At 41.5% G+C, this 27,000-nt stretch overlaps 1 protein-coding gene across 2 annotated transcripts in view; it reads left to right on the top strand.

Moving 5' to 3' along the window:
- The first annotated feature begins 64 nt into the window (after nucleotides 1–64).
- The window catches only part of gab2 (GRB2-associated binding protein 2), a 34,380-nt gene continuing 7,444 nt past the window's right edge, over nucleotides 65–27,000 (top strand). The window contains exons 1-2 of one of the 2 annotated variants that reach the window (XM_071496725.1): nucleotides 65–471; nucleotides 16,172–16,472. In XM_071496725.1, the coding sequence (XP_071352826.1) occupies nucleotides 400–471; nucleotides 16,172–16,472 (373 nt within the window). In that variant the 5' untranslated portion in view covers nucleotides 65–399. The remainder of the gene's footprint in view (nucleotides 472–16,171; nucleotides 16,473–27,000) is intronic. The other variant, XM_071496726.1, reaches the window with a different exon arrangement.

The raw sequence follows: 27,000 nt of genomic DNA, 5'->3' as shown, positions 1-27,000 counted from the left end.
ATCCCACTACAGCCCATCCCTCTTTTTACTCGGTGGGCGTGGTATGAGTTGGGAAAACAAACTGCAGACACCCTATGATACTTCCTCACCCTGCATCAGTTGAGTTTTTACCCGCGGCTCCTCGTCAGCTGGCCGTGCGTAATTCCCCAAGAGCCGAGTTGCGCCTTTTTTTTTTTTTCTTACCAACTGGGTTTTTTTTTTGCGTCCTGTACCACCAGGAGCGACGGGCAACATCTCCGACTAGCACTACTCTAATTCTTTATCAAATGGGGGGAGCAGACTGCACCAGCGGGAGCCAAACGCCGACAGCACTTTGAACAGGCGAGCCTTGCGCAGCCGAGATGTACTAGTGACAGACGGCAGTTGTAGAGCAAGAGGAAACAGCAGATAGTGACGAACATGAGCGGCGGGGAGATCATCTTCCAAGGCTGGCTGAGGAAGTCACCACCGGAGAAAAAACTGAGGAGATATGTGAGTGGATTACACTTTCTATTTGTTTCTCTGTGAGTTTGAGAAACCGATTTTCTCTGGTTTCTATCAGTGTCAAGTTGCTGCTCTTGTTGTGTTTTATCCGGCTGCATCTCAAATAAGCGATGTGAAAGTCACATATTGAAAGTCCAATTGTAGCAGGTGCATCCCACTGCCATCTGGCCCCCTCCTCTTTTCAATGACCTGCAGGAGGCACCGCATATATTTATTGATCCTGGAATGCAGTCTCAGTCCTTTTGAATATAGGGATGTATGTTTTAAATGAAAATGCCATTGACATTTGCAGGGGGGGGCACACACTGTGGGGTCCTATGACAACACAGAGGTAAGCCTGTGTAATACCAGACAGCTGTCCGTAATTTTGGCTAAACAGCTCTCAGACACACACACACACACAAACTGCCATTTTGCTTTATCCGATCATGATGAGGTAATGTCTAATCAAGCACTGATGGGACCAGTTTTCATCTTGGCCAAGATGACCAGTGTCACAACAATAGTGATAACTGCACAGCACTTGAGAGCCTGGATAAGGCTGTGTAAGCCAAAGCTGCTCATCTCTTGCTGCGTGCTGGGCAGGAGAATGAAGGCAAATCAGATAATAGGATTTATGGAGGCTGATAGAACCATGAGACAATCTCCTGTAAATACAGCTGTCCACTGTTTATGTATGGTGTTGCATTACCAGGCCTCTCCATGTTCCTACTAGCTGACTTTGCCATGATGTCATCTCTCTGTTTCAACTGGAAATCCATCCTTGAATGTCTTCAAATGTACCCCCCCACCCCACCCCCCGCTTTGTCCTGTCATTTCCTCATTGTCTTCCACTTAAAGCTGGCTAATGTTTACATAGAGACCACCATGGTCAGTATGGAACAGCAGCTGCAATGGTACAGAGGAAAAAACTTGCTTTGTTCATAGCAGTACTGTATAAACAAGAGCAAAAACCCTCACCAGGCATAATGGACCTAACATAATGGCCTTCCTCAGGCAAGAGAGCAGGGAGCAGCCTCTCAGCCCTTCTCACCCTGCTTCTCACCCTGAGCAATAACCTATAAACAACTATGCACACACTCAGCCTCAGCCAGAAAACAGTGTCATGAGATGGAGTGTCCAGAACAGGGAGACTTGTGAATGCGATAATCTGTCCATCTGAAATTCCTTCCACTTAAAGTCAGGCTATGGACAATCGGGGCCATTTACTTGCCAGATTTGCTGTCATCTGACATCGCTGGCGTCCTAATGTAGACGGATATTTTCAGATACTACTCTCACATACTCTCTGACATTCCAGCCTGAAGGTGTGTTGTGTTTCTCATGGTAGCAAGTTTGATTGGTCATTATATTGGAATGAGCTGAGGAGGTGTGAGGAATGTATTTGTTTTGGAGCTCTAACTGACGTGCTAACTGAAAGGCTCTCACTGTTGTGCTTCCTTTAGGAGATAATTTGCAACAATGAAAAAGCTGTTTTAATCCTTAAAAACACATTCCCTGTCAATATTCCACCCCTTTCTAACATGAAGTCCCTCCTAAGCCAAGTTAATCAGTAGTTTGTGAAATGATTGGTCATGATTTAAAAAAAAAAAAAAAAAAAAAAAAAAAAAAGGTCTCCTGCAACCCTCTAGAGACAGTTTCTGAAAATGTGACACAGCTAAACGTGTTAAATGCAGCGTAGAATCCAGTGCAGGGCCAGGAGAGAGTAAAAACTGGTACTACCACTGCAGGTCTGGCATGCAAATGATATGCAAAGTCAGGGAGCAAAAACACTTGTGGCAGTTGAAGCCTGGATGCAACTGGTGGTGAAGACAGGAGACGGCATGTCTAAGCTCAGTAACAAGCAAGACTAGTCCTGGTCATATGTTTTCTAACTGTTAACAAAGTGGTTACCTCTGAGCAGTGACTCACCTTTCCTACAACAGCTGCTCAAACACATGATGAATATCAACTTTCTGTGCCCCCTCCCACACAGGCATGTGACAGCAGCATTATACGTAGTTACTTTTTTACCCACGCTGCATCTCCCAAAAGAAAACAGCCGCGCACTTTTGTCTCAGAGCTGCTAAATGAATCACTTGCTGGGAGTTTATCTCCTCTTGGGGGCTGATCGAGGCTCCAGAGGTGGGCAGTGTTTTAAGGGTAGGTGGGAGTGGCCTTGGTTCCTTTTTTTGAACAATTTCCAGAGTAAGCAGAAGGAACATGAAAACAACTGACTAATCCAGCACTTACCCAATGCCTATTCCATAGTCCTCCTAAGGTTATTTTACTCATCAGTCAGTGGTCAGACACTATGCCTCATCATGTCTGATCCATTAACCCACCAAACCATCTTTTATTTGTAGCTGCTGCTTAGCAGATGACCTGTCACCCGTCAAATCAGTCTACTGTTAAAAAGAGGCGTTGGCAATAGCTTGTGTTCCTTGACTTGTAATATACAAATGAAGCAGAAATCAAGATAAAGTTATAGGTCAAACTAGGCGAGGAGGTGACAGATACACCTCTGTGTTACTTCCAGCATTGACATATGCTAAGCAAGTCATCTAAATGAATCATGCACGGATGAATCGTACTTTGCATGCACAACATGAATCATGCATGCGACGTGTCATACTGTAAACAATTTAATTCCTGTTCTCAGGTCGGGATCAAGCTACTGTTGGCAAAACCCTCCCATCTGTCCTTTGTTGTATCTGACATCACAAACGTGTCTGTTCACATACAGTAAAGCTTTGCCACATTCCAGACAGATCATATCGGCAAGGTGATAGCTGCTGCTGCTGCTTCTGCTTTCTCCCACTGCCAGTTTCAAAGGGGCTTTACCATCTTGCCCTTGTGGATGGTACACAAGAGGAGAAAGAGGAAGAGGGGTGGGGTGGGGGGAGTCAGTGAGTTTTCAAGGCAGAGCAGAGCAGAGCAGCAGCAGCAGCCTGTGTCCCACTGTCAGCTGCCGGGTCTACTGTTGTTTTGCAGAGGGGCTTTGGGAAGTCCTTGCCCTCAGAGGTCAACTGAGAACGCCTCCCAGTTCCTGCTTTGACAGACACCCAGCGCTCAAACAGACATTTTCCTTGTTCTACTTTATCTGTGGGCCCTCATACGGGCTTTTCCCCACGAGCTACAAGACTGGGGTGTTTATGTGACTGCAGTATCAAAGTCAGAGTAGTTTATTATTATTAGATATGTTCACTTAAAGGGATCCTTGTAATTGACACAAGACTGCAACCTATGATCATTTTCATTTGTTAATCTCTTGATTCATTTGAATTCATTTAATCAGCAAAGTGCCTTACTGAGGTTAAGATTTCTTCTTTAGTGTAAAACATGTAAGAAGATAGTATAAAATGCTTATTGCGGTTGAGCTCAAGGTGACCTCAAATTGCTTGTTTGTGCAGTCAGCAGTGTAAAACCTAAAGCAGTGTATTCTCACATTTAAGAAGCGGGAAACAGTTGTCAGCTTTTCTTGGCCTCAACTATAAATCTCTTAGTGGGCTCTACTTTCCATGTGCATTGTAACATTCATAAGAAATGAATGCATAAAAGTCACAGTTGTCTGTCACAACATTGTACTGTCTCTGCTTCTCCAACCCCAACCCTCTTTCCATTCTTTCACATTCATTGTAAAAAACCTCATGGTGGCTGTGTTTGAACCTTTGTCATAATATCCTGTCCTGTGCCATGAACTCTGCTGTAGCCTGTGTGTTTTCTGTCCAAAACTTAATTATTGCACCAATAGCAGATGCCAGACTTCCTTTGGTACCTACAGGAAGTGTTATGACAGAGGTCCCATGACAGGGAAAGAAATTGAATTGGTCTGTAAGTATATAAATGTATTTCCATATCAATACGCTATCAGCTGATCTTAAAATAGTGCCATTCAGAAGGAAATTAGATCCCACAGAGTTTTTATGCCTCTATGGCTGAGGGCATTATGTTTTTGGGCAGGCCACCCCTCCACCCCATTCTTGTGAATGCAATATCTCAGAAACGCCTCGAGGGGATTTCTTCAAATTTGGTACAAATGTTCACTTGGACTCAAAGATGAACTGATTAGATTTTAGATTTTGGAGGTCAGATGTCAAAGGTCAAGGTGCACTGTGCCCTCAGAAAACATGTTTTCGACAATTTTATGCAAATGCGTAATAGGATAAAATGATGAAGTAATGACATTTTATATCACCAAGGTCAAAGGTCAACTTCACTCCGCCATCACAATGTTCTGCAAAACCACTTTTTTGGCTGTTACTCAGTGCTGTAACTCAGGAACAGAAGGGGAGATGGTGACCATGTTTCACATTTGGTTGGTGACTGAACTGGTGACACTAATCTTGGACACTCGGCTTGAAACTGTGGTGATTGTATAGATTTTCTGTGCTGCTGTTGAAGATGTGTGTGAAGCATCCACGTTTTAGAATGTATAGCGTCTTTGCAGAAACATCCATATTTGAAGTATTGTGGACTGTCATGGCTACAACTTTGTGTTCTGTCAGAATCAGCTTTATTGGCCAAGCATGTCAACACATACAGAAATTTGACTCTGTCTTTTGTTTCTCTCAGTGTGATAACTGCAATTTTGCCAAAAAACAAAACACTTAATACCTTTTTAATTAAATTCCTTCAAAGTCTTCACTACCTATATTATGTGAGTTTGGCAGACATGGACGCAAACTGCGAACTTGTCTGGTTGGCAGAGGAATACAACCACGAGGCAGTGATTCTAGTCTCTTGTGATTTGGACCAGCAGTGAGAATGTCTGTACTTATTTACTGAGCTCTCACTATCACAAGGCTGATGGAGGCATTTTAATGATACTAAAAATAAGAAATGAGTCAGACTACGACAACTTTTGGGACTAATCCATTTTTATTTCTGCTGATCCAGACATCGCAAATGAATACAGATCTGGAAAACATTGTACTCGTGAGACCATAAACAAATAGTTGATTTGACATCTACAAGCTGTAGTTTGATGATAGTCTGCCTATAAGAGCAGAATAAAATAACCAGTGATCACAGATACAGTATATGGTTTGTTTCATGTCCACTCAAGTGTGTGCTCTTACTTTATCAAAAGCCTAACACACCTACTAAATGTGTAGTAATGTAGTAGTGTAGTATTGTTCTACTGAAGGATAATGATTTGTGTTTTTTCTACATAAGGAGAAATCTAGTTTCTGCACTGCTCATTAGATCCAATCACAAAGTCATATACAGGAATCATGCTGCTAGCCGAAGCTTACATGTCATATGACTGTCATTAGATTGGCCTTCTGAAGCAAATGGGCTTTGCGGTCATGATGTGACTCAGTATTAAGGCCTTTTAGCTTCCTGCTTGGCAGCATGCGAAGACATAGAAATGAGAATAATGCATAAGCTCATTTAAGTATTATTAGTTAGTTATTACTGTGTGTTCAAAACTCTGAATGCCAGTGCCAACATTTGAGGATTGAGGCGGATTTTGTTAGTCATTTACCCAGGGATGGCTGACAGAGCCCACTGTTTGACCCACACATTCAGAACAGTTATGACACCTGAGAGCTTCCAGGCCCCAGCACCTCTGTTTGACCGGGTTCAGCTTAGATGCACCGTGACAGTGGCTGGTGAGGGATGGGAGAGTGTTACTCTTTAACTCCTTTCAGGCACATTTCCAAAAAAAATGTACACTGGTAACCTTTAAGTCACAAGCCTAAAGGATTTGAATTGCTCACTTTTATTTTTTTCCTAAACTATGCATTTTCATAGCTCACATAGACCTAGAAATAAAATTAAAGTAAACATACTTTTAGCTAGTGAATGAAGCTGATTACTACAGAACCAGACTCCTGTGAAAATGTTATTCCCTCAGTTTTTGTAAGTAGTCATATTTACGAGTCCTAGCAGGCAGACCCTTAGATGGTGGGGATTTTCATCTGGCAACATGTTTATGATTTCGGACTTCAATAAAACATGAAAATTGCCTTGCTGTGTCATGAATAGTGTTCTACATATTGGGGTTGTGATTAGCCCTTAAAGGTGCCTCTCTCAAAGAGGTGACTTGCTTATTTGTTGACTGAATGTTTGTGAAAATAATCTTTGTAACAGTAAAAAAAAAAAGGTTAATGTATTTATTCTGGTAAAATTTGTGTGCACAATGTATCAGTTAGTTTGTAGGTATAAGGCTTAAAAATATACTATTGTTAACAGAACTAATAATATCAGAGTGATAATTAATTATCCAGCTTAAATGAGAAAATAACTAGCCTTTTTAATTAAAGTTCTCGTAAAGTCTATTGTGCAGTGCAGAACTATTTTGTGGGGATTGAGCTTTTCTCTTCTAATTATCATAAAGACACATTTTTTTCTTGAGACATACTAATCCAGTGAGCTTCAGAAAAAGAACAGACCAGATGATTAGCAGATGAGGCACTATAAGGTTTACTCCCCTAGATTTGCCTTCACTTGATTTGAAAAAAACATTTGTAACATTAAAATCTATAAATAATACAAATAATAATAAATGTCAGAAATAGGGTGATGTGATGTGTTGGCTTTCCATTTCATGTGAAACACTTTGCCCCTGGTGAGGTAGTCTGTAGGAGTTGGAAACTAGTGAACAAAGGCCCTCCTGGCTGAGGTTGTGGTACAGGTAGTTATAGAAGTCAAACTGAAACCGGCTACAAACACGCACATTTCCTAGGGTTGTATAGCAGTAGAAAAATCATTCGATTTCATAAGCAGTGATACAATGGAAAAGAAAGTGCTTACGTGTTATATTTAAATCAGTCGTTTCAAGCTGCTGAAAGTGAATTGCGCCTCAATAATTAGATTTTATTTTTTCCTTTTTTTTTTCCAGATTCTGAAACCCTCCCTTCATTTATCAACATTGCTGTAATCACAGATTTGTTGCTTTTGAAAATACAGACAGTGATGAGTCACTTCAGCTGTAGGAACTGAAATTAGTTACAACTCAAGCTCAGATAAGAATAAACTCTGAGTAATGCAGCCAGTGTACAAATACAGACTTCACTGGAAAACACGTAGACAAAATAGTACAGTGACATCTAAGATAAGCAGTGATGCTGATTGCTGACGTGTAAGTCCAATGTTTTCAGCAGACATGATGCACCCATTGATAGGCATCATGTTCAAGGTTCACAACCCCAAAATACAGACAGGAAAGGTGTTGGACATAAAGTAATCTGAATGTTATCATTTTAACACATTTATTATGATTTTCTTCAGCAAACTGCTTCTGTAATTTGCTTTGTTTAGACATTTTGTTGCCATTAAAGAATTGTATTCATTTAGTATCTGCATGTTGCAGAAAACACAAAGTTCCTGGGGATACAGTGACGTGTGTTTGTTTACACAAATGACAGCATGGCACGTGATACAGTGTTTGTGACTTGTGATTTTGTTACATCCAGAGAGCATTGACTCCCATGTTATTATTGCATAACCGACTAAGTGAATGTCTTTCATTATGTTTAGCATTGAAATGGTTTCACAAATCACTGTGCTGTCATGTCTGTAAACAGAAACACATCACGGTGTTGGAGAGCATTATGGGAGCATTTTTATAGCTTGAAGTTCTGAATGGAACAACATGGTCAAAAAAAAAAAAAGACAATGTCAAAGTCAATGCTTAGCTCAGCTGATAATTCATCAAGACTCAAACAGTTATGGAGTCTGAAGTAACCTCCTTCAATTATAGGTAACGCTGTAAACTCTCTGTAGGTGGATTGACCATATACAGTGTAACCAAATCATTATAATTTATTTCAGTGGTTAATTCTAATAAATTCACTGATAGTTGTCTTTAATAATTATTATAATAAATAATATAAATGATTTACAGAGTGAACATTTTTTGTAGAAGACTATATCATAATCAATCTCACAAATTACTTCTGCTTTAACATTTGCATGCTCTGTTTGAAATGTTGAGGATGTTTGCTCCCTGGTAGCTCACATGGTAAAGATTGTACCATGAACAAGGCCGAGTCCTCACTGCGGCATCCTGAGCCTTTCGCTGCACGTCATCCTCTCTCTGCCCTCTGACTTCCCTGTCACTCTCGACTGTCTCGGTTGATCATGACTGAATAACCCAAAGTAAAATTCAAATGCCTTTTGAAAACAATATATTTCTGTTAGTCATTAAAGGATTACAATTTCCACAATTATTGATCATTTTTTTTGAATATATTCTAATTGTTTTTGTAATTAATCACTTCAGGTGGCTCACTCTGTTTTCCTTATTCCTATACTGTGGGGGACTGTATGTGCTGTGTACGTCAGCCACATGATATATTTTTAGTGTGTCGGCTGATGTCATATGTGCAAGATCCTGTATGCAGCATCAGTGGCTGACTATAATGGTGCACACAGCTGGGTGAGGAGAGTAGCTTCGCAGGAACTGTGATGTTTGAGCTGGGGTGATGGTGCAGCAGATTAAGGTGCTTCGGTCAGATCCCCCCCCAAATCTAAATGTTTTCACCCCCATTTTAATTGTTGTGTTTTGTCTGCCATTGTGCATCTAAAGCCACCTTGGAAGGAATCGGAGAGACCAGGAGGGGCTCACGGTACGCCCTCCACACAGACGTGTATGAGCTGCAGCAGATGGCGGAGGCAGGGGAAGTGACACAAAGAGTTCTGATTAAAGATAATGCTCCCCGTTAGTCAAACTGTCAGGGCGGGCTCACTCTAAATAAGCCCAGGGTTTTGCTGATACGGAGACATGGCAAAAGATTACTCATTTTCCTAATGATGGAAGTGTTCAACTGCAAATTGAGGCTGATTATATTTACCGAGAGCTTTTGAGAGGTTGTTTTTCATAGGATGTGCTGCTGATTTCACAGATCATTGCCCCCGTGAAGAGAGTGAATGGGGTCTCGGGGTACCAAATGCACCATCCCCTTTCATCATCGTCACACCTGTGGAAGGGAGCTTTCCATCACAGTCATTGCATGTGGGATCATATTCATATTCTGCTCTGCAGTACGTGCATGAAATGGGTTTCAAAGCTGACGTCTTGCTCAAGAGGAGAATGTGAACTTGGCTAATCCACACATGAGGGAAACATCAGGAGTTAAGTGTTCCTACCCTTGAGAGGACCCTGTCTGTCTTGGCGCTCCATGGCTAACCTCCCACCTTTTTTATTAACACACAAGAATTTATTGGCCTGTTTGGGTCTTATCTGCATGTGTTATGTCTTGCAGCTGCCGGCCTTTCAAGGTCGGTGTTTTGACTATTGGGAAACCTGAGCGGTTTGATTTAAATTGCAATGGCGCTCTAATGCATCCGTTGGACTTAAGCGTAGTTTTAAACTATCAGCAACTCTGTTTAACATCTTTTCGTGTTTACTTCTGAGTACGCGGATGGGACAGAGCCGTGTCCAACCTCGCAGCATCTGGATCTCTTCACCGCTTGAGACAGATAATGGGCTGGAGTTGCTGAAAAAGCAAAATGGGCCCCACATTGTTGGCACACTGTTGGACTCCTGTTTTGTTTGTGACCTGAATTTATTGGAACTGCTCCAGAAACGTGCATTATAAACTCTGTCTGGGACAGATGTCTGCTTAATATCTCACTCAGAGCCGAGACGTGGAGCCCTGTGTAAACTGTAAGATGTTCAGGGAACTTCCTCGAGCTCTCTCATGTCCATTTGTGGTTTATTTAAGCTTACTGTTACATAAACCAGTGTCACATAGGCAAATACAGATACATGACACCTGTCAGGCACAGAAAAGATTGGCAAACACATTAGGTAGCTCCCACATGAGGGGTTAAGCATCTTCATGTTCTTCACGTTTTGTTCTGGAGAATCTTCCCACTTCAAAATATGAAAGCTTGGAAAGTGTTACAGTGCAAATTGGAAAGGTGTTCTGGTGCTGTGTGAATGGTCAGGCAATATTCCTCAAACGTAAATGGACTGCGTTCCCTCACTTGCTGAAACTCCCATCTGTTCCTGGAATGTGGGCTGACGTGTGACCCACTATTGATTAGGACCAGATAATCAGGGCTCTGTCGTCATTGTGCGTCCAGCTTTGTCCCTTCTCAGCACATTACCCAGAATCAGTGTTTAGTCATTCACTCATACAATCGTGGCCATTGTGAGCAGTCCTACCTTTTAATTCATGCACTGCAGAGTGGTCTTCACTGATGTGCGCGGAAACTTGTGGAATAATGAAATTCTAGCCTCATTCAACCACAAGAAGGGACAAGAAGTGAAATCGCTGATGTGCTGAATATTCCTCTTTTGTTTTTCACTGACTTTGTGAAGCGAGGAAACAGCACACTCATAGAATAGATGAGGGGGCTTTATTTTAGTCCTAATTTTTGTCCTTATTTAGAGCCAGTAACCATCCAGGGTGAGTGGAATCAAAAACTGTATCATGACAGCTGCATCATTCATAACATAAGCAGCTTTACGAGAACTTTGCCTACAAATAAAATACTGATTTAAATCTGAAACTGTCAGATCAAAGAATATTTCAGTTTTACATAAAGCCTCCAGATATCATAAAGCTCACATTGAACACATTGGGCTGCTGGGAGGCCTTATTGGCTGTAATTTCATACTAAAGAAATGCCTGACCACTTTTCCTACCTCTTAATTCTGAGCATGCTCAGTCCCATCCCTCAGAACACTGCTGGGTGACAGATCACCTTTTACTGTAATTACGCAGAGATGGCAAAGCGCCAGTGCATTTTCACGCAGTCTCGTCACAGTGTTAGTGTGTGTGAGCACGAGCGCTGATGTGCTGTCGCTCAGATTAAACAGGAGACATGTTGCCTGAGGCGTCCGGTCCGACTGCAGCCAAGCATTCAGAGCCACAAGAGGTAAATCGCTCTGCCGCAGCACACGACCTTTACAAAAGCTGGTCGTAGATGAGAAAATGCACACAATCAAGGTGGTTACATGGCTCTCCAGCAGCTCCATGGTGCTGATGTTTGTGCAGCTGCATAGTGTGTGTGTGTGTGTGTGTATGTGTGTGTGTGTGTGTGTGTGTGTGTGTGTGTGTGTGTGTCCACTGCAGCAGCAGGTAAAGCAGAGAAGATGGAGTCAGAGACAACAACCTGCTGTCTCCTCTTCCCCGGCTTTAATAGAGGGAGAGGTAAACAAGACTATTCTAACCTTTTAACTCGGATAACATGCGTGTTTAGTTTGGATGTTTGCTCATGCACATTTAAAAACATGTTGACTGATGCTTATCAGCAGGCCTGTTGACACAGCCTACTACTACACACACAGACTATTGCTGTAAAAGGCACACCTTGGATAATTGTTTAGGCCACAACCATCTCAGAGTTCATTAGTCACGGTTACTGGGAGAGCCCAGTGATGAGTTGGGTTCAAAGATGTGAGCCGGGGCTTGTTTTTACCATGTTGTATTAGATATGTGCAAATACAGTCAATGATTGCGGCGACTTATCAGCTGTTGCTGTGTTTCTTCTAAAATGTGTTCCAAAGCCACAGTGGACTATCAGCACATAGCAGACAATCGTGTCCCTCTGATTTCTGTGCACTGAGAGCTTTTGTATTAAATTGTTTGTTTTCCCACGGTATCATTGTTTTGCTGACTGCCAGAAATAGAGCAAAGCATGCCGACTTATCAACATGCAAAGAAACAAAAGAAATTGGCAAGACAAACTAGTTTTGATCCCATTTTTAGAAGCAAACTCGGTCAAAAGATTGTTTTGTGCAGTTTGTTATTAGATGTTTTCCTTCCCAGCCATCAAAAATAGATGCAGTCATATTATCCTTTGTACCCCACTCCACAGTCTCTGTGCATCTGTAGCTGGCTGCCATCAGCACAGGACAAATGTGTTGGAACAAGGTAAGATCAAGCTTGTATGGGCTGATTGAATAGGACTGAAGGGATAGACGATACTCGTTCATAGATACGGATGGCTGCCCTTAATCTTGGGAGAGCTTCAAGTGGTGGCAGGCAATCCTTTTGTTGTTTTACAGCTCAGAGTTGAGACCTTAACTGGAGTTGAGTTGAGAACTTAAATCTTAGAAAGTTTTCTCCACTGTTTTCCCATTGACAGTGGGAGTTTTGTGCTTTATGCGGTTCTGTTGCTCTTTTTTCTGCTTAGATTTGACCTTTATTTGACTTTGATCTTGTCTGTGGAAAGAAGGCACATTGACTGCAGAACATGATGAACAAATGCAAGCGCAACAGAGCAACATCATGTCCCGTGTGGTTCCCCCCCCACCCCACACATACACACATACACACACACACACACACACACACACAATAACGTAACTCTTTGATATCGTGTTAGTTGAGATTGTGGTTACCATCCTGGCTCACCACCCTCTGAGTGGTCCAATGGGCTGTCCAGTCCAGTTGTTAACAAGGGCAGTGTGTCTAGGCTGAGCCCCCCCGCCCCCCCCCCCCCCCCCCTCCTCTTTTTTTTTTTTTTGAACAGTGATGTAGCTTAAACCAAAGCCATGAGGGGGAGGGGAGAGTTGGAGAGCTGGGAGAGTTCAGCCTAGTTTTACAGCTTCAGCCCTCACTTCCCATGCGCCTAGACAGTGATCGATGGGCTTAGACATGCTCTGTAGGACAGGCGGTGGGTGGGTTAGCTCATTTTGTTGTGTCCTCCTCCCCCATGATTTACTTTGCCGGGGAAGTTTGTTCAAATTTGAAAGAGTGCATGAGAGCGAGAGAGGGGGAAAAGCTGCACTGCCTGTTGTGTCGTTGAAAAAGGTCGATTTGAAACTGAATGCACTTCAGATGTTTTCCTTCATTTGTGAGATTTCTGTGAGGAGGTTATCAGAAAGTGTGACGGAGGGAAACCGAGCTGTAAATTATTTTGTTCTTGAATTAGGCAGCAACTGCTTTTCCTGTGGAAATACTCACTCTATTTTTAGCATGATAAGGCCTCCTAAATGAGTTGTCTTTCCTCCGTGGTTGAGAGCTGTTGCTGTCCTGGGTTAATATGCTGGCCGCAGCTGAAGGATGCCAGGAATAACCCAGCTGGGTCACACTGACCTCTTGAAACTGGGCAGTGCTCCAAGTCTCAATTAACTGATGCTCTCTCTTTCCAGAAAAGGCAATAATATTTAAATGGGGTTTCTAAGAGTTATAGCGATTCTCTCTGAATGGTGTAATGGCACCAAACCAACGAGCTTTGTGGACATGGAAAAAGGAAAAAAAAAAAGGTATGCTGTGTACTGTGTCTGTTTCTATGGAGTAGTGTGATGACTGTATTTTTATGAAATAAGGAAGTTCACAGTCCAGTGGAATCCTTCAGATGGAAACTTGAGGAATAACTGTTTTCCCACACCCTTTACAAGTATAATCTGCATTAGTGAACATTCATAACAACCACCCATAGTGAGAAATGACCTCATGCATAGCTTTCACGCTACTGCAGAGCTCGTCATATTGTGCTGATTATTTTTGCTTTGCTTTTTTTTTTTCTGCCTCCCGAGACTGGTGTTAGTGGTGAGATACACACAGCAGCGAGGCCCCACTATCAGCAACATTAAGGCCATGCTGCCTCTAGCTTTTATCAGTGTATCAGTCTGACAGAGAATGAAATGAAAAAGTCTTGTACCCCAACACCTCAGGAACACTTCAGCTACACGCCGAAGATAAGATCAGAAATTGCACTTCCTGGAAAGAAAAAAAAAAAAAGAAAACGTCTCGCTGCCTCTTCTTAGCTGTGTTGACTTCTGAGAGGAAAATAAAAACAAGACAGACACTATGTCAAAATAATACTTAAAAAAAGAACAACAGACATTATCTTAAAATGGGCGAGAGTTAATATGTCACACATGGCTAAATTACCCCGTGAATACCATATGACGTTCTTTATAATGATGGGAGGTAAAATACTTAAAGCAACAATGTACTGTAATTTATAATACTATAATTGTTCTGACTGTTAGTTGAATATTTTGGTTTGTCTAATGTTAGTTGGACCAAACAAGAATTTTGAATCATTTTAATCACTAGTTGTAGCATCATCTTAATGAATTCGTTTGAATAATTTGAACCAACTAATAGTTTTCAGTATATTCCCGGTCCCAAGGTGTTCTCTTTTGACACATTTGAGGATTTACCACAGCATATTATGGCTGAGGCTGCCTGCCTCACCTCAGATAAAGACGTTCTCCGCTAATGTACGAAGAAATTATTACATTTTTCTGAAACTTAACATTAACCTCCAGAGGGTGGGAGTGCAGAGGTGCCTTCTCACACGGCAAAGGCTATAAAATTTCATGGCTGAGGCTGCTGTTCACAATATTATGCTGACACAGGAAAACCTGTATTTGTAGATTCAAACACAGTTTAAGGGGCAGGATTTTTCTGTAATTTGTATAAACCTGCTTGGCTAAACTGACTAAAAGAGGAGTGCTGTCCTGCAGCACCACACACACCCTTGATTGATTTAATTGATGCAGAAACACCACAGCAATGACCACTGAGCAGTTCGCATACTACAGATTTATGTGAAGTAAGAAAAGCTCTGGAGAGGCCTTTTCACAGCAGACATTTTGCCTTGTCACAGTGTGACAGATTGCCTGGATGCACAATAAAATAAAACGGAAACCAGAATGGTTTAGGCATCATTCATTTAACCTTTAATAGCTCATTGGAAAGTTTAGCATGAGGACATTAAGTCGTACCTCTCCGAAAAGCGTGTACGTTTGTGCGTCTGTATAAGTTGGGGGAAAGGGGGGGCAGTTAGTCTTACGGTGTCTGTGTTAATGGGGGTCCTGCAGGATCCTGTGTGTCAGCAGCCTGCATGTGAGACACATTGCCTGGCGGAAGTGCATCACTGGCAGATGTCCAAAAGCACTCCCCCTAAACCCCCCTTTACTCCCCCTTTCCCTTCCTGGTCTATCTTCCTCTTTTGTCTCTGAGCACAGAGAACACAGAGTCCCTTTAAAAACAGCCACTGGGAAAACGTATGGAGCTGTTGCAATCAAGGCCACTGTTCTTCCTTTGTGCGTTTCCAGTTGACAAGTACAACAGAGGTGTTATTGGTGTGAAATCAACACGTTACATTGTATGTTTCCCATTCTTGCATCATAACTGCACGCATTGTTAGGGGTTGTACTTCAGCCGCCTTTCATGCGCCTCTGACAAGAGAGGTTTATTTACACTCTCTCAGAGGAAACTCCAGCTCCAGTGCAGATCGGATGCAGAGGGAGCATGACTTTGGTTGGACCAAAGCGCTGTCATTCACCAGTTCTGGGAGTGGGTGGAGCATGGAGTCTGGCAGTGAAGTTGACATTGAGGAGCTATACTTCTCTCTAAGCTCACAGAGGGATATCAGCACAGGAAATGCGTTGGGTGGGAGTAAACACCTGCTGCTCCCCCCTCCACAGCCTCCAGCACACACACAAACCACATGCGTGCTGAAGCACAGTAACCTGCTCATATTGAGCAGACACTAGTTTCTCTGAGGTATGTTTGATCAACAGTTAAGACCACAACTGAGGTCCAGCTGTTGACTGTGTTGCCACGGCAACATTTTACATGGCACACAGTAAGAAATCAAACTGAATCTGAGTAATTGTCGATTATTTCAAATGAAGCTGGTTTACATAAGCTTAAATAGAAATTTAGTTTAAATTTATTTTCATTTAATTTAATACTAGGTTAGCAGAGTACTGGCTCACGGGGTGAGTACTTTATTTTGGTGCACTGTGCTCATGTTCTTACCTTTCTATTTCGTTTCCCAGGCATGGAAGAAACGCTGGTTTATACTTCGCAGCGGCCGCATGAGTGGTGACCCCGATGTTCTTGAGTACTACAAGAACGACCACTCCAAGAAACCCATCCGAGTCATCGACCTGCACTGCTGTGAGCAGGTGGACGCTGGCCTGACCTTTAAGAGGAAGGAGTTCCAGGACAGCTTTGTGTTTGACATCAAGACCTCAGACCGCACCTTTTATCTCGTAGCTGAGACTGAGGAAGAGATGAACAAGTGGGTCCGCTCAATCTGCCAGCTGTGTGGGTTCAATCAGTCAGATGACAACCACGGTAGGAAACCTTGACCTGTTCTTGCTGCTCTATCATTTAGTCACTGTTAGCGTTTATCTCTCCCCCATCTCCGTTTCTACATTAACCCGCGTTAGTGGTTTTGTAATATGTTAATTGGGCCAAAATGTCAAACGATCAGTGGTAGAAACTCATAAAAATGAATCAAATGGACTGAAGTTTCCATTCATCTTTCCTACAATTTATTTAAGAAATCTGCTTTTAGTCTGCTCTTACTATTATCTTCAATTAAGAAATTTCAAGCAGTTAGTTGGTACATCAGCAAATCATGCTCCCAGTGTTAGGTAGCACTGAAATTATTAGTCATTTAACAGAAAATAGTCAAATATTTTGATGTTCAATTACTGATTCAAATTATTTATCAAGCAACAATTGCCAAATGCCTCCTGGTCTTGATTTTAAATTCTGAAGATGGTCTGCTTTTCTGTTATTGTAAGTTTAATACCTTTAGGTCTTGGTCTGTTTATCAGAGAAAACAAACAATTTGAAGATATCGATTTTATACTTACGGAAAGACTGATGTGATGTGATGTGATGTGATGTGATGTGATGTGATGTGATGTGATGTGATGTGATGTGGGCTAAATAAATAGTAAAATATGTACAGTATAATATGTTCATACTGTATCTTTACTGAGTGAATGTGTTTTAACGTTTAAGGCACATAAGCAGTACAAAACAAAATGCAGTAACACTTTTACCCTTCTAACCCTTTAATTTGTCTCCCACTTTCCTTTCTCGTGTTATTTGGAGCAGCTTGCATCTTTAGTTTTCACAAAAATTCAGCAGCAGAGGTCTCGCCACATGATCTCATTGGAGATGGTGTTTTTTTTCCGTCTTTGTTATTTGAGAGAGTGGAATAGGAACATCGCTGCCAAATAAATGGACACAGTGTCTGAGAGTGCTATTGATTTTTCTCTTCATTTGTTTTGTTAAAGAAGGGTCTCATCTCTGCCTCTGCCTTGTATTCAGGATGATGGAAATTTTTATTCTGGATACGGGCCATTTTATAAGTTAGTAGCAGATGCAGAGGCTCAGTTTTGTGTTTTTGCCACAGATTCTGTTCCAGAGCGTTTGTGTATGAGAATGGCTCGTTTCCCTCTGCGGCCACCAGTGATTAAAAAATATGAATCCACTGGTGGCACCATAAGACACGTCGGATAAAAGTGCCAGATCAGACAAGACATATTCATAACATTTTTATGCAGCAATATTCATATGTAAAACTGCTTCTGTGTGGGACAGAGAAGAGCTGTCCTTTCAGTCACAGATTTCCCTGCGTCACTGTGATCTGTTACCATTAAAAACCAAAACTACTACTTTCTACTACTACTACAAAATGATGACTCAGAATTAAAGACGCCTCTTTAACTCTTCTCCTTCAAAAGCAGCAGTGAGTGAAGTCTTTATATAGTGTGTGTTGTTTTAGCTCATGATATCTGAGGGTGGAGCAGTTGTAGCATCAACATATCTCTCTGCCATAAATGAGAAACTGGCCACATGAATTCAGTGTAATATGTTCCACCAATGTTGGTGAAAAAAGGCTCCTCTCATACTCTTACTCCGGCCCATCCAGATTGCGCTCATGCTGTTGTTTTCCCGCCATCTGGCAGCTGGTGGACGTTACTCTTTGTGCACATGGTTGATCATCTGTAACACGCAATATGTCCAGGTGTGAAATTAAAAACAAAACAGCTGTGGAGAGTGTAATAATGTTCGCATCATGAGGGGATCCCCCCGGTCCGAGTTCAATAATTGTCTCAGTCCTGCCAGGAATCTCAAACTGTATGAACAGCAGTAGCCAGCAGGGTGTGGCTGGGAGACTGCATCAGAGGAGTCAGAGGGTTTGTGTCATGACAGCTGCATTAGTAATTGTGGTCCCTTTAGTCTTAACGTCACATCAGGCTTGTTTGGTCACGTAACTCTGTTTTTGCTGAAATGTGACATGGCTGTTTCTGAGAAACTTCATCAGAAACTGTGAACTCCCTGTGTTCATCCAAATGTGTTTTTTTTAATATTCTATTTATAGCAGGGGGGGCAAATATTAAGTAAAGATTACAAATTGTTAACCTCCCTCTCTGTGCTGGCGTATTCTCTGAAAAACCACTTGCTGCTCCTTCCATGTAAAACTGTGGCTGCTGGCATTATTTGCGCCAGAGGGCTGTAATTTTCAGAGAAACTCTAACTGACTGTGACTGTCATTACAAACCAAAACTAACACCTCCATCAAGTGTTTCAATGCTCTGGACAGGCATGAAAATGTTTTTGGGAACATTTTTATTGACCTGTTACTTCTTAGAAATACAAGATATAAAGCTCCACTGATCTTACAGCACTCAGTGTTCTCAGGTTCTTAAGGAGTAGTTTTAAATCTTCCGCGTGCGCATGTTAAAATTGTAAAGTAAACATCCAGGAGAAGAAATTGTAGATGTTATTCCTTCATATATATATATGTTCCCCCGAGGGCGTCGCTGCTCAATTTACAACTGGTTCCCTATTACATCGTTATCACTGTCTTTAGTGTGCGGAAAAGCAGAGAAATTTACTGAGAGAAGGAGTCATAGATCTTGAGGTGGTTAATAAGACCAATTTAGAGCTGACCCACTGCTGCTCTGAAACGATAGACCCACCAGCTGAGTGTGTTTGTTCACTCATGTGGATTTAAGTGCTACAAAGACACGCTTCTTCCTCCTGGTGTCCTTTTTCATTTTCTTCACTCTCTCTCTGCCTGTCTTTAACTAACACACACCTGCACACACACACACGCACATACAAACAAGCACACATCATAAAGTCAGTCCTCACAACACGTAGTGTCCTTGTAAAACCAACTTTGCATGAGAGGCTTTTCCAAAGAATATGCTGTTGACTTAATACAGACCTCATCCTCCTCTGGATCGCTCCTGCCTGTTCCCTAGTGTGGTATCAAGTTGTTGTCAGTGTGCCGGTGGAAATAAATACTCACCTCCTCGAAACTGCTTTCATCAACACTGGCCCTAGTGTAGAACTAGCTAGTGTTTTAGAGGTGTTTTTACACAGCTGGAAAACTACCCAGACTGCTTACCTGAAGCTACCTGCTTTATAGTAATGCAAAAATACATTGTGATCATTAGAATAGCCTTCATCAAGTCTGTTTTATTTATGCAACTCAAAGGGTTTTACAGTCTCTGCCATGATAACCTACATCTAGACCCTCAGTTTGGATTTGGATTAACCATAGTATGTATCATAATAATACCACAGCTAATCAGTTACCAACAAAGGCAGCCTGTTGGTAATTATAGTTAAGAAAAGATGTAGGTAGTTTGGACTGTATGTCAAAATAATGAAGTGACTGGCTAAGCACTACTTCAGCACTACTCTTGAGTGTGTTGTCCAAAAGGAATCCATCAAAGGAGTGTTCACTTTTGAGAAAAACAAAGAAAGCTTCCTGGTTACTGCAGTCACGTGGCAACCAATTCCATTTTCAACAACACAGTCTCACCGTGTGGAAATTCTCAGCACATTTCAAAAGTGCTTTTGTCCAATCGGGCTGGCAGAAAGTGCCTGTCAATAATAAGGTGTATTAATGCTGAAGTTTATGTTATTAAGCACGTGTGTGATGGCGGTTTGAGCCCGACAGAAGGTGTTAACCATCCTGAAAACACAGTGTGGTTGTTTGAGGTTCATATTAATAGCACTCTGCAGCCATAATGTGACGTAGGCCACGGTACACGATGTCATATTTGTTGTTCAAATATAGCTGCAGTGGCAATGGAAAGCCTAAAATGATTATGAGAGTGATTAACTAGGCTTAGCTACGCAATACTGGTCTTAAGGAGTGCTCAAGTGTTTATGTTTCTCTGAGGATTTTGTTGAGACATTTGGCAGCATCGGTTATGTAGGCATCTTGATCTGAAGTTACCTTATGTTAGTCAGAGTTGACCTCTGCCACCAGCAGTGAGCTGCCTCTGGGAACTGCGAGGAAAGTTGGCCAAGGGCAGCACATGACAATTCAGTGTTACACAACTCTTGAAAGCAACTCTCTCTCTCTCTTTCTCTCTCTCTCTCTCTCTCTCTCTTTCTTTCTCTCTTTCTATTTTTCACTATGTCTCAATTTGTTTCTGTTTTTCTTTCTCACACACATACGCCCTCACACATGCATTTTGCAGCCAGCTCTTGGTCTGATGTGATTTTTGTTCTCATGTTTTTCGGTATTGTTCATCATTCTAGGTCCTAAAATGCTACTTTGAAATTTTACTTTTTTACTTTTATTTCTCAGATGTATAATGATCATTTTTGTAGTTATGCAGATACTTTGTTTTATGTGCTTGCATTTTAAGATCTACATTTGAAGTGTTTCCCAGAATATACCAATCCTTTTATTGAATTTAAGGAACAAAAAAAAACAGACCAATGGTGTAATCATTTTGGACATACATGCATTTAAAATATAAGCATACATACATATGTATCATATAAATACAAATGCATCCCCTCCTCCTTTGGCTTCTTAATCTCTCTACACACGCATGTCTGCCTTCTCCCCTCCCAAAGTGCCCTTTGTCTGCATTGATTTTTGTTGAAATAATGAGGCTCCATGGCACTGGAAGGTCAGGTTTCTGCTGCCACAGAGCTGTCTGAGGATGGTTTGCTGTTGCTGCCACTGCTGCGCATCCCATTATACCACTGGCAGCATCTGAAGGATTGCTGGAAACCAGAGACCTGAGAATGCACTGTGCACACCCATCATCAAAATCATCAAAGGAGAGGGCTGAGATTTCTGCCTGTAAAAATAAATAAGCCCAACAGAATGGAGATGTTCGAGGGAGTGCAAAGTGTGAATCATGTTTAGGTTTTGTGATGCACTTTGTTTTGTAAAAAAAAAAAAAAAAAATCACTTTAACTCCACAACTGAATAGATTTAAGCTGTGCTTGTCACTCACATCATTTTGAAACAAATGCTGACAACCAAAAGGACGACGTTTCCAGAGCAGTGGGGGTTAGTATAGCACCTCAGACTGCCTCACACATGTATGCACTGGGTTATATGTTTTTCCTACAATCTGGTGGGTGATAGTGCTGTTGTTATCAGATACTGATGGCTGGGTGTGTGGCGTGTGTCTGCACCCAGGGAGACCCACCCCCGAGCACAATCTAATGAATGGAACATCATCTCGTCAATCATGGGCTTTGTTCTGCTCTCTCCCGGCTGTTTGAACTCAGAGACGAGGATAATCTCAACGAAGGGATGAGGTTTTTACTTGTCAGCAGTCCTCTTTTTTTTTTTTTTTTTTTGCCTTTTTGTTCCATCTTTTGCTGGACAGCTTTCACTCTGTTTTGTTTCGCTCCTCTTCATTTTGTCTGTTTCCCTGCCTGTCCTTTTGGGAAAAAAAAAGTCTTTTTCAATTTAACTGTTGCACTTAAGATGGTGAGGAGTGGAAAAAAGAATAACTAAATAACTACTAGGTCAGCATTTCCAGCAGCAGCCTCAGTAGTTTTTCTCACATAGGCATTGAAAAGCGATTACATTTATTCAAACAAAATCTGTCTCGTGGGGTCCACAATAAACCCAGTTGTGAGGCCAGATTGATGACTTGTTGACTAGCTGCAGATCTCAGCATGGTTTAAAAATGTGTTTTTGTGAAAGTAGCCAGCTTCGTGATGACGGTGGCCTCGCCATCTCGCTGTAGTGGCCGATTTTCAACATGATAAAAATGTTTCTGTTGAGGGCAAATTGTCAAAACTTCCCCATTTGCTCATTCTCACAAAAGAGAGGGAAAGATTTGTACTCAGTCTAGACTTACCAGCAATGATTAAAGAGGAACCTACTTGAAAGATAGTAAAGCTGTGGTCAGTGTTTGTTTTTCTCCTTAACAGTGGCTTAGCCTAAGAAATGTCAGTTAAAAAGTGACTGGAACTGGCAACACATAAACCGTCATGACAGGACAAGAATTTCACTAAATGCAAACCAAGAACATTCAAGCAGTTGTGCAATGTTATGAAATCAAGCTTTTTTTTTTTTTCTTTTTTTTTTTTAGAATTTCATGTTGCTGTTATGAGTAAAAGCCTGCTGTAAAATCAAAATATCTTCTAATGAAACTCTGCTTGAAATTAGAACTTGGAGACTTAGAAAGCCTTTATTGTCATTGTATTTCTTTGCAATACAATGACAATAAAGATTTAGAGTGCTACTCCATCTGGTGCCACAAACAAAAGAGACAGACACACACACATGCACATTCCAAACCGGTTAAAATAATAATAAATAAGTAGATAATTATAAAAGTGACTTTAAAGACTATAAATGAACATTGCACAGATAGGGGAAAAAAGGTGTTGTAGATTAAAGTGATATTTCACTTAAAATATATTGCACATCAGACTTCATTTTCTATACTTGTGTGTGTTTAAAGTGCAGTTCAGTCTCTGGTTTTGGTTATTTTATTTCACATACATAAGCCTTCATACAAAGATCACTGTTTTTCTACATTTTCTTTTCCCTCCATCCTGGTTCATCCTGGAATATCTGGGCTCCACTACCTGTCTGGGTAATAATCTTTGTGGATTTAGTTTTACAAATACAGGTTGTATGTGTAGTGATTATTTTCATTTTACGTTGGCATCAGCCCAATTCTTCAAATGACAGGTTTAATAACAGGCTGTGGAAAAGCCAATCACTCTAAATGGAGGCTATCATCCAACCTGCAGTTATATGGAGGCTGCAAATGGACTGTTTCGAAGTGGGACTTTTCCTTTGGCCAAATGTTTATGCGCCATTCAGCTGAAGCCTGTTGACGTTTATACCTGTCTTCATTAATTTGGAGTGTAATCTAGTTTCTGTCATGCAGCTAGGCTTCCCTCCTCTGTCACGCTATGATACATTCACTGTAACTGTGTGTAAACCACACAGATAATCCATGTAGCTGTTGAGATGCAAAGACTTTTACATGGGCAGCTGTTTATAGATTTATACCATCGCTACATTTCAACAGTGCATCCTTGAAAAAATTGACAAAATATGATAGAAAATTACAATCTTAGTGCCTTGATCTTAGATTTTTATTCTAATCCACCAAAACTGTATGCTATGGTGTATTTGATATCACAGGAATCACTGGATGTGTGTTGTAAATTGTTTACCAGCAGATATTTCACAGCACAAACTGATAATCACTTATCTGGGTTTCCATTTTTGTTCAGTTTGCTTTATTATTGTGATTCAGCCAAACATTTATATAAAGATAAGATGAGAAATACTTTATTCATCCTTATAGTGAAATTCACAATTGTCCAGTAGCTTATTTATCTATTTAGTTAAGTTCAGATTGAGTTTATCAGACTAAAACACAAAATGTCCACAATGGTCAGATGTTTTTTTTTTCTTCTCAGAATAATAACCTGGGTCTAATCAAAGTATTCATGCAGGCCAGCTGAACTGTGGCTCAGCCAGCACTGTGAACAGATGACCAGGCTGCATATAAATGCAATTACAGGAATAGACCCAGCCCAGAATCAAATGTATTCACCCTTAAGAAACACACTTAGGTTTATTGGTATGATTGTGTGGAGCATCCTGACTGAATTACTACATTGTATATTGTAGTTGAGAGCATATACAAGTATCACATTCTCTATTCATCATGACTTCTGTGTTTCCCCACCAAGTTTTTTGCCATTCTGTAATGTGCACTACTGTCAGAGCAGATTATTCTTTTTTCTGTTTGGCTTGGTTGGCTGCAGGCAGCTTCGCAGCCCTTTCCAGGTGAGTCTTGCATTTTTCCGATGACACAGTGAAAACTAACACTCGACCTCCGCCACAAATTGTCTCAACTTTTCATCTCCATCCCGTGTCCTCCCCACTGTTTCACAGCTACAGTACTTATCCACCCAGCACCTTTTAGAAATGAGGTCAGAGCATTGAAATGAGCTGCTGTTTTAGATTTAGCCAAACTCTGTAATTCACAGGCCCCTGTCAAGCCCTGAGCCTTTTAAGTGATTGATCAGTTCAGTGTTTTGAGGCAAATTGATGTCGCAATGTGGTCGAGGGGTGGTGCTCACGTGATGCTGTGGAGTGAGCAGGCACAAGAGAATAATGTGATCAGGGAATGCTCCTGTGTGTCTGCTCTGCCTAATGCTCCTCTGAGCTGTTTCCAGGGGAGGATGAAATGGCCATGTCACTTTGTTCACGTCAGACTAACTGGGAGAGCGAGGATGCCATTTTCCCTCTTCCCATGAAGCACCATGCTCCGTTAGTGCAGCTCTCCTCACTGCCTACCTAACCCATCTCTGCTTCAGCTAGCATCTCTTTTATCCAGTTATGTCAGTCTCGTTGAAAGCTCCCAACCCCCTCAAACCACACATGCAAATGGACTCCACTATGTGGCCTCCTGGGACACAGTGTTGCTTTAAAGAGCCACTGGTCCAGCAGATCCATGCAGGAAAACAAATAACGTGTGCATATACTTTGAATCAGTGCTGAAGAGAAAACACACAGACCATTTAGCTGGTGCTCTTTTCCAGGTTGACTTACACAGGTAGATGCCTTTTTCAAGGGCACTTTGACCGGGAGCCACTGGGGTATTAACCCTATTGCCTGACCTTTGTGTCAGAAGATGGCCTCATCCTCCACCAGGTCACCCTGCAGAGCCTTGACATAGCTGGGGTTAATTTGCAGGAGTCATCGTAGCTGTCTCAGCCCAGAGTATTCATAAGAGTACAATCTCTCATAAAACCATTAAGGAAATTACATTTTTCTAGCACTCAAATTAAAGGCAGATGGACAGCGTGTACCTTAGATGATTATCTTTTATGGAATACTTAAGGAATGATTGATGAAAAGCATGCAACTGCTTTATTGAGAAAATTCAAATGCTTCCTCTTCCTTCATGTTTCCATCGCACCACCCTTTCAATTCAATAGGTCAGTGGTATTTTCTATTTTTATATCTCATTTCAGATTAGATTATCATATGTCCTCGTCTAATTCTGGCCAGACTGAGAGGAAATGAGCGCCCTACAAAGACGTTCTTGTCCTTAGTGATCCAGCAGGGTTCTAATTTTGGCCTCCTGAGACCAGCAGCCAGCTTCTATTAGATTATAGTCACAGAGCAGATGAGACAGTAGGTGATGTATTATAGAGCATAATTGGAAGATTGCTCATGAACTCAGGAGCTCTTTGACCCAGAATAGCCATATGTCGCTCACCGACCAAAAGGGTCTTTTAATGCATCGCTAGTCTGATGTTTGTTTCCAGCTGAGGAATGTCGTGGGAAGAACTTTGTCTCTTTTAAGTGCCTTGTTTGATGTCAAGGTTTCATCTTGGTTGTAGAGAAAGCTCTTTCTGGTAATGACATCAAGCTTGTAACTCAAAAAACTATAACTAGCCTTTATTTTCCTTGTGCCAGCCCCTCCCAGTTTTATTACTGGTCTTTGTAAGATGTCATATAATAAATCACCTCTCACTTTGGTTTATAAACATTTTCCCACCTTATATTGAGTGTCACAGTACATTAGCCAGTGGAGGGAATATTGCTGGAAGCACCAAGGGGAAAGTTTCAGTGTTTTTATTTTCTGCTCTTTTCTCTGTTTCTGTGTTGTGGTTCTACTGACTTGATGGGATTGCTTCCCGGCGGTAACATACATCATCAGACCCATTAGTGTCAGTGATGAGCCATGTGGGCTTTTCCATCAGCAGACCGGACCAGTCGTCTTTCATCTCGTTCTGATTCTGACATGTCATGTGTGGCAGTTAATCAAAAATTATTTAGGGCACATAGAAAAAAATAAAATAAAATACATTCTCTTGTAATCACACACTCACAAAATTAACAATATTATATTTTGAATTTTTAAAGTCATCAGGCCGGATTGTGTTTTTCCATGCAGCTCTCGCTCTGGCAGGGCGGAGGAACTGTCTCTCTACAATAAATCAATATATCTACCCATGTTAGTGGGCCTAGTACTCACCACACTGGATGAAAGCTTTTACAAAGCTTTTTCTGGAGAAAGGAGATGATGCCTAAACAGCCTATGGAGAGTGGGATCACTCAGAACAATGGTGTAATTGAGGATCATTGGGGGGGAGTCCCTGCCTGTGTGGCTGTGAGGCTGGGCATCTCACTGATGTCCACTGGCCTGGAGACCCCACAGCAAAGGCCTTTCTCCCCCAGGCATGGATGTGACCTCATTTAGCTAACTGAGCTCCAGAATACCCCCCCAACCGCCGCCCTCCAGCCACTCCACATGCATACACAAATGCTCACACACCATGTTTGTGTGTGTTTTCTGTTTTTCTCAGTGGCTGTGGTCCCTCTGTATGGTCAGCTCATGTCATGACTCACAGAACATTGTCCTCTTCTTAAAAGGCTGTTTGACCCATACTATGCTTTGTGAAGGTCTGAAGGAGGAGGAGGAGGAGGATGACGAGGGGAAATTCATGTGCATCGGTTAGAAAAAAGTGGGAAGTTATTTTTCAGATATGATTTAAATTAGAGCTGATGTAGCTGATTGGCAGAAATTTACCAATTTTG

This window comes from Trachinotus anak, unplaced genomic scaffold (genome assembly GCF_046630095.1).
Source record: "Trachinotus anak isolate AG129_WGS33_773 ecotype Australia unplaced genomic scaffold, CSIRO_AGI_Tana_v1 ptg000014l, whole genome shotgun sequence".
NCBI lineage: Eukaryota > Metazoa > Chordata > Actinopteri > Carangiformes > Carangidae > Trachinotus > Trachinotus anak.
Note: the sequence above shows the minus strand (reverse complement) of the source record. Positions and strands in the feature narration are given on the sequence as shown.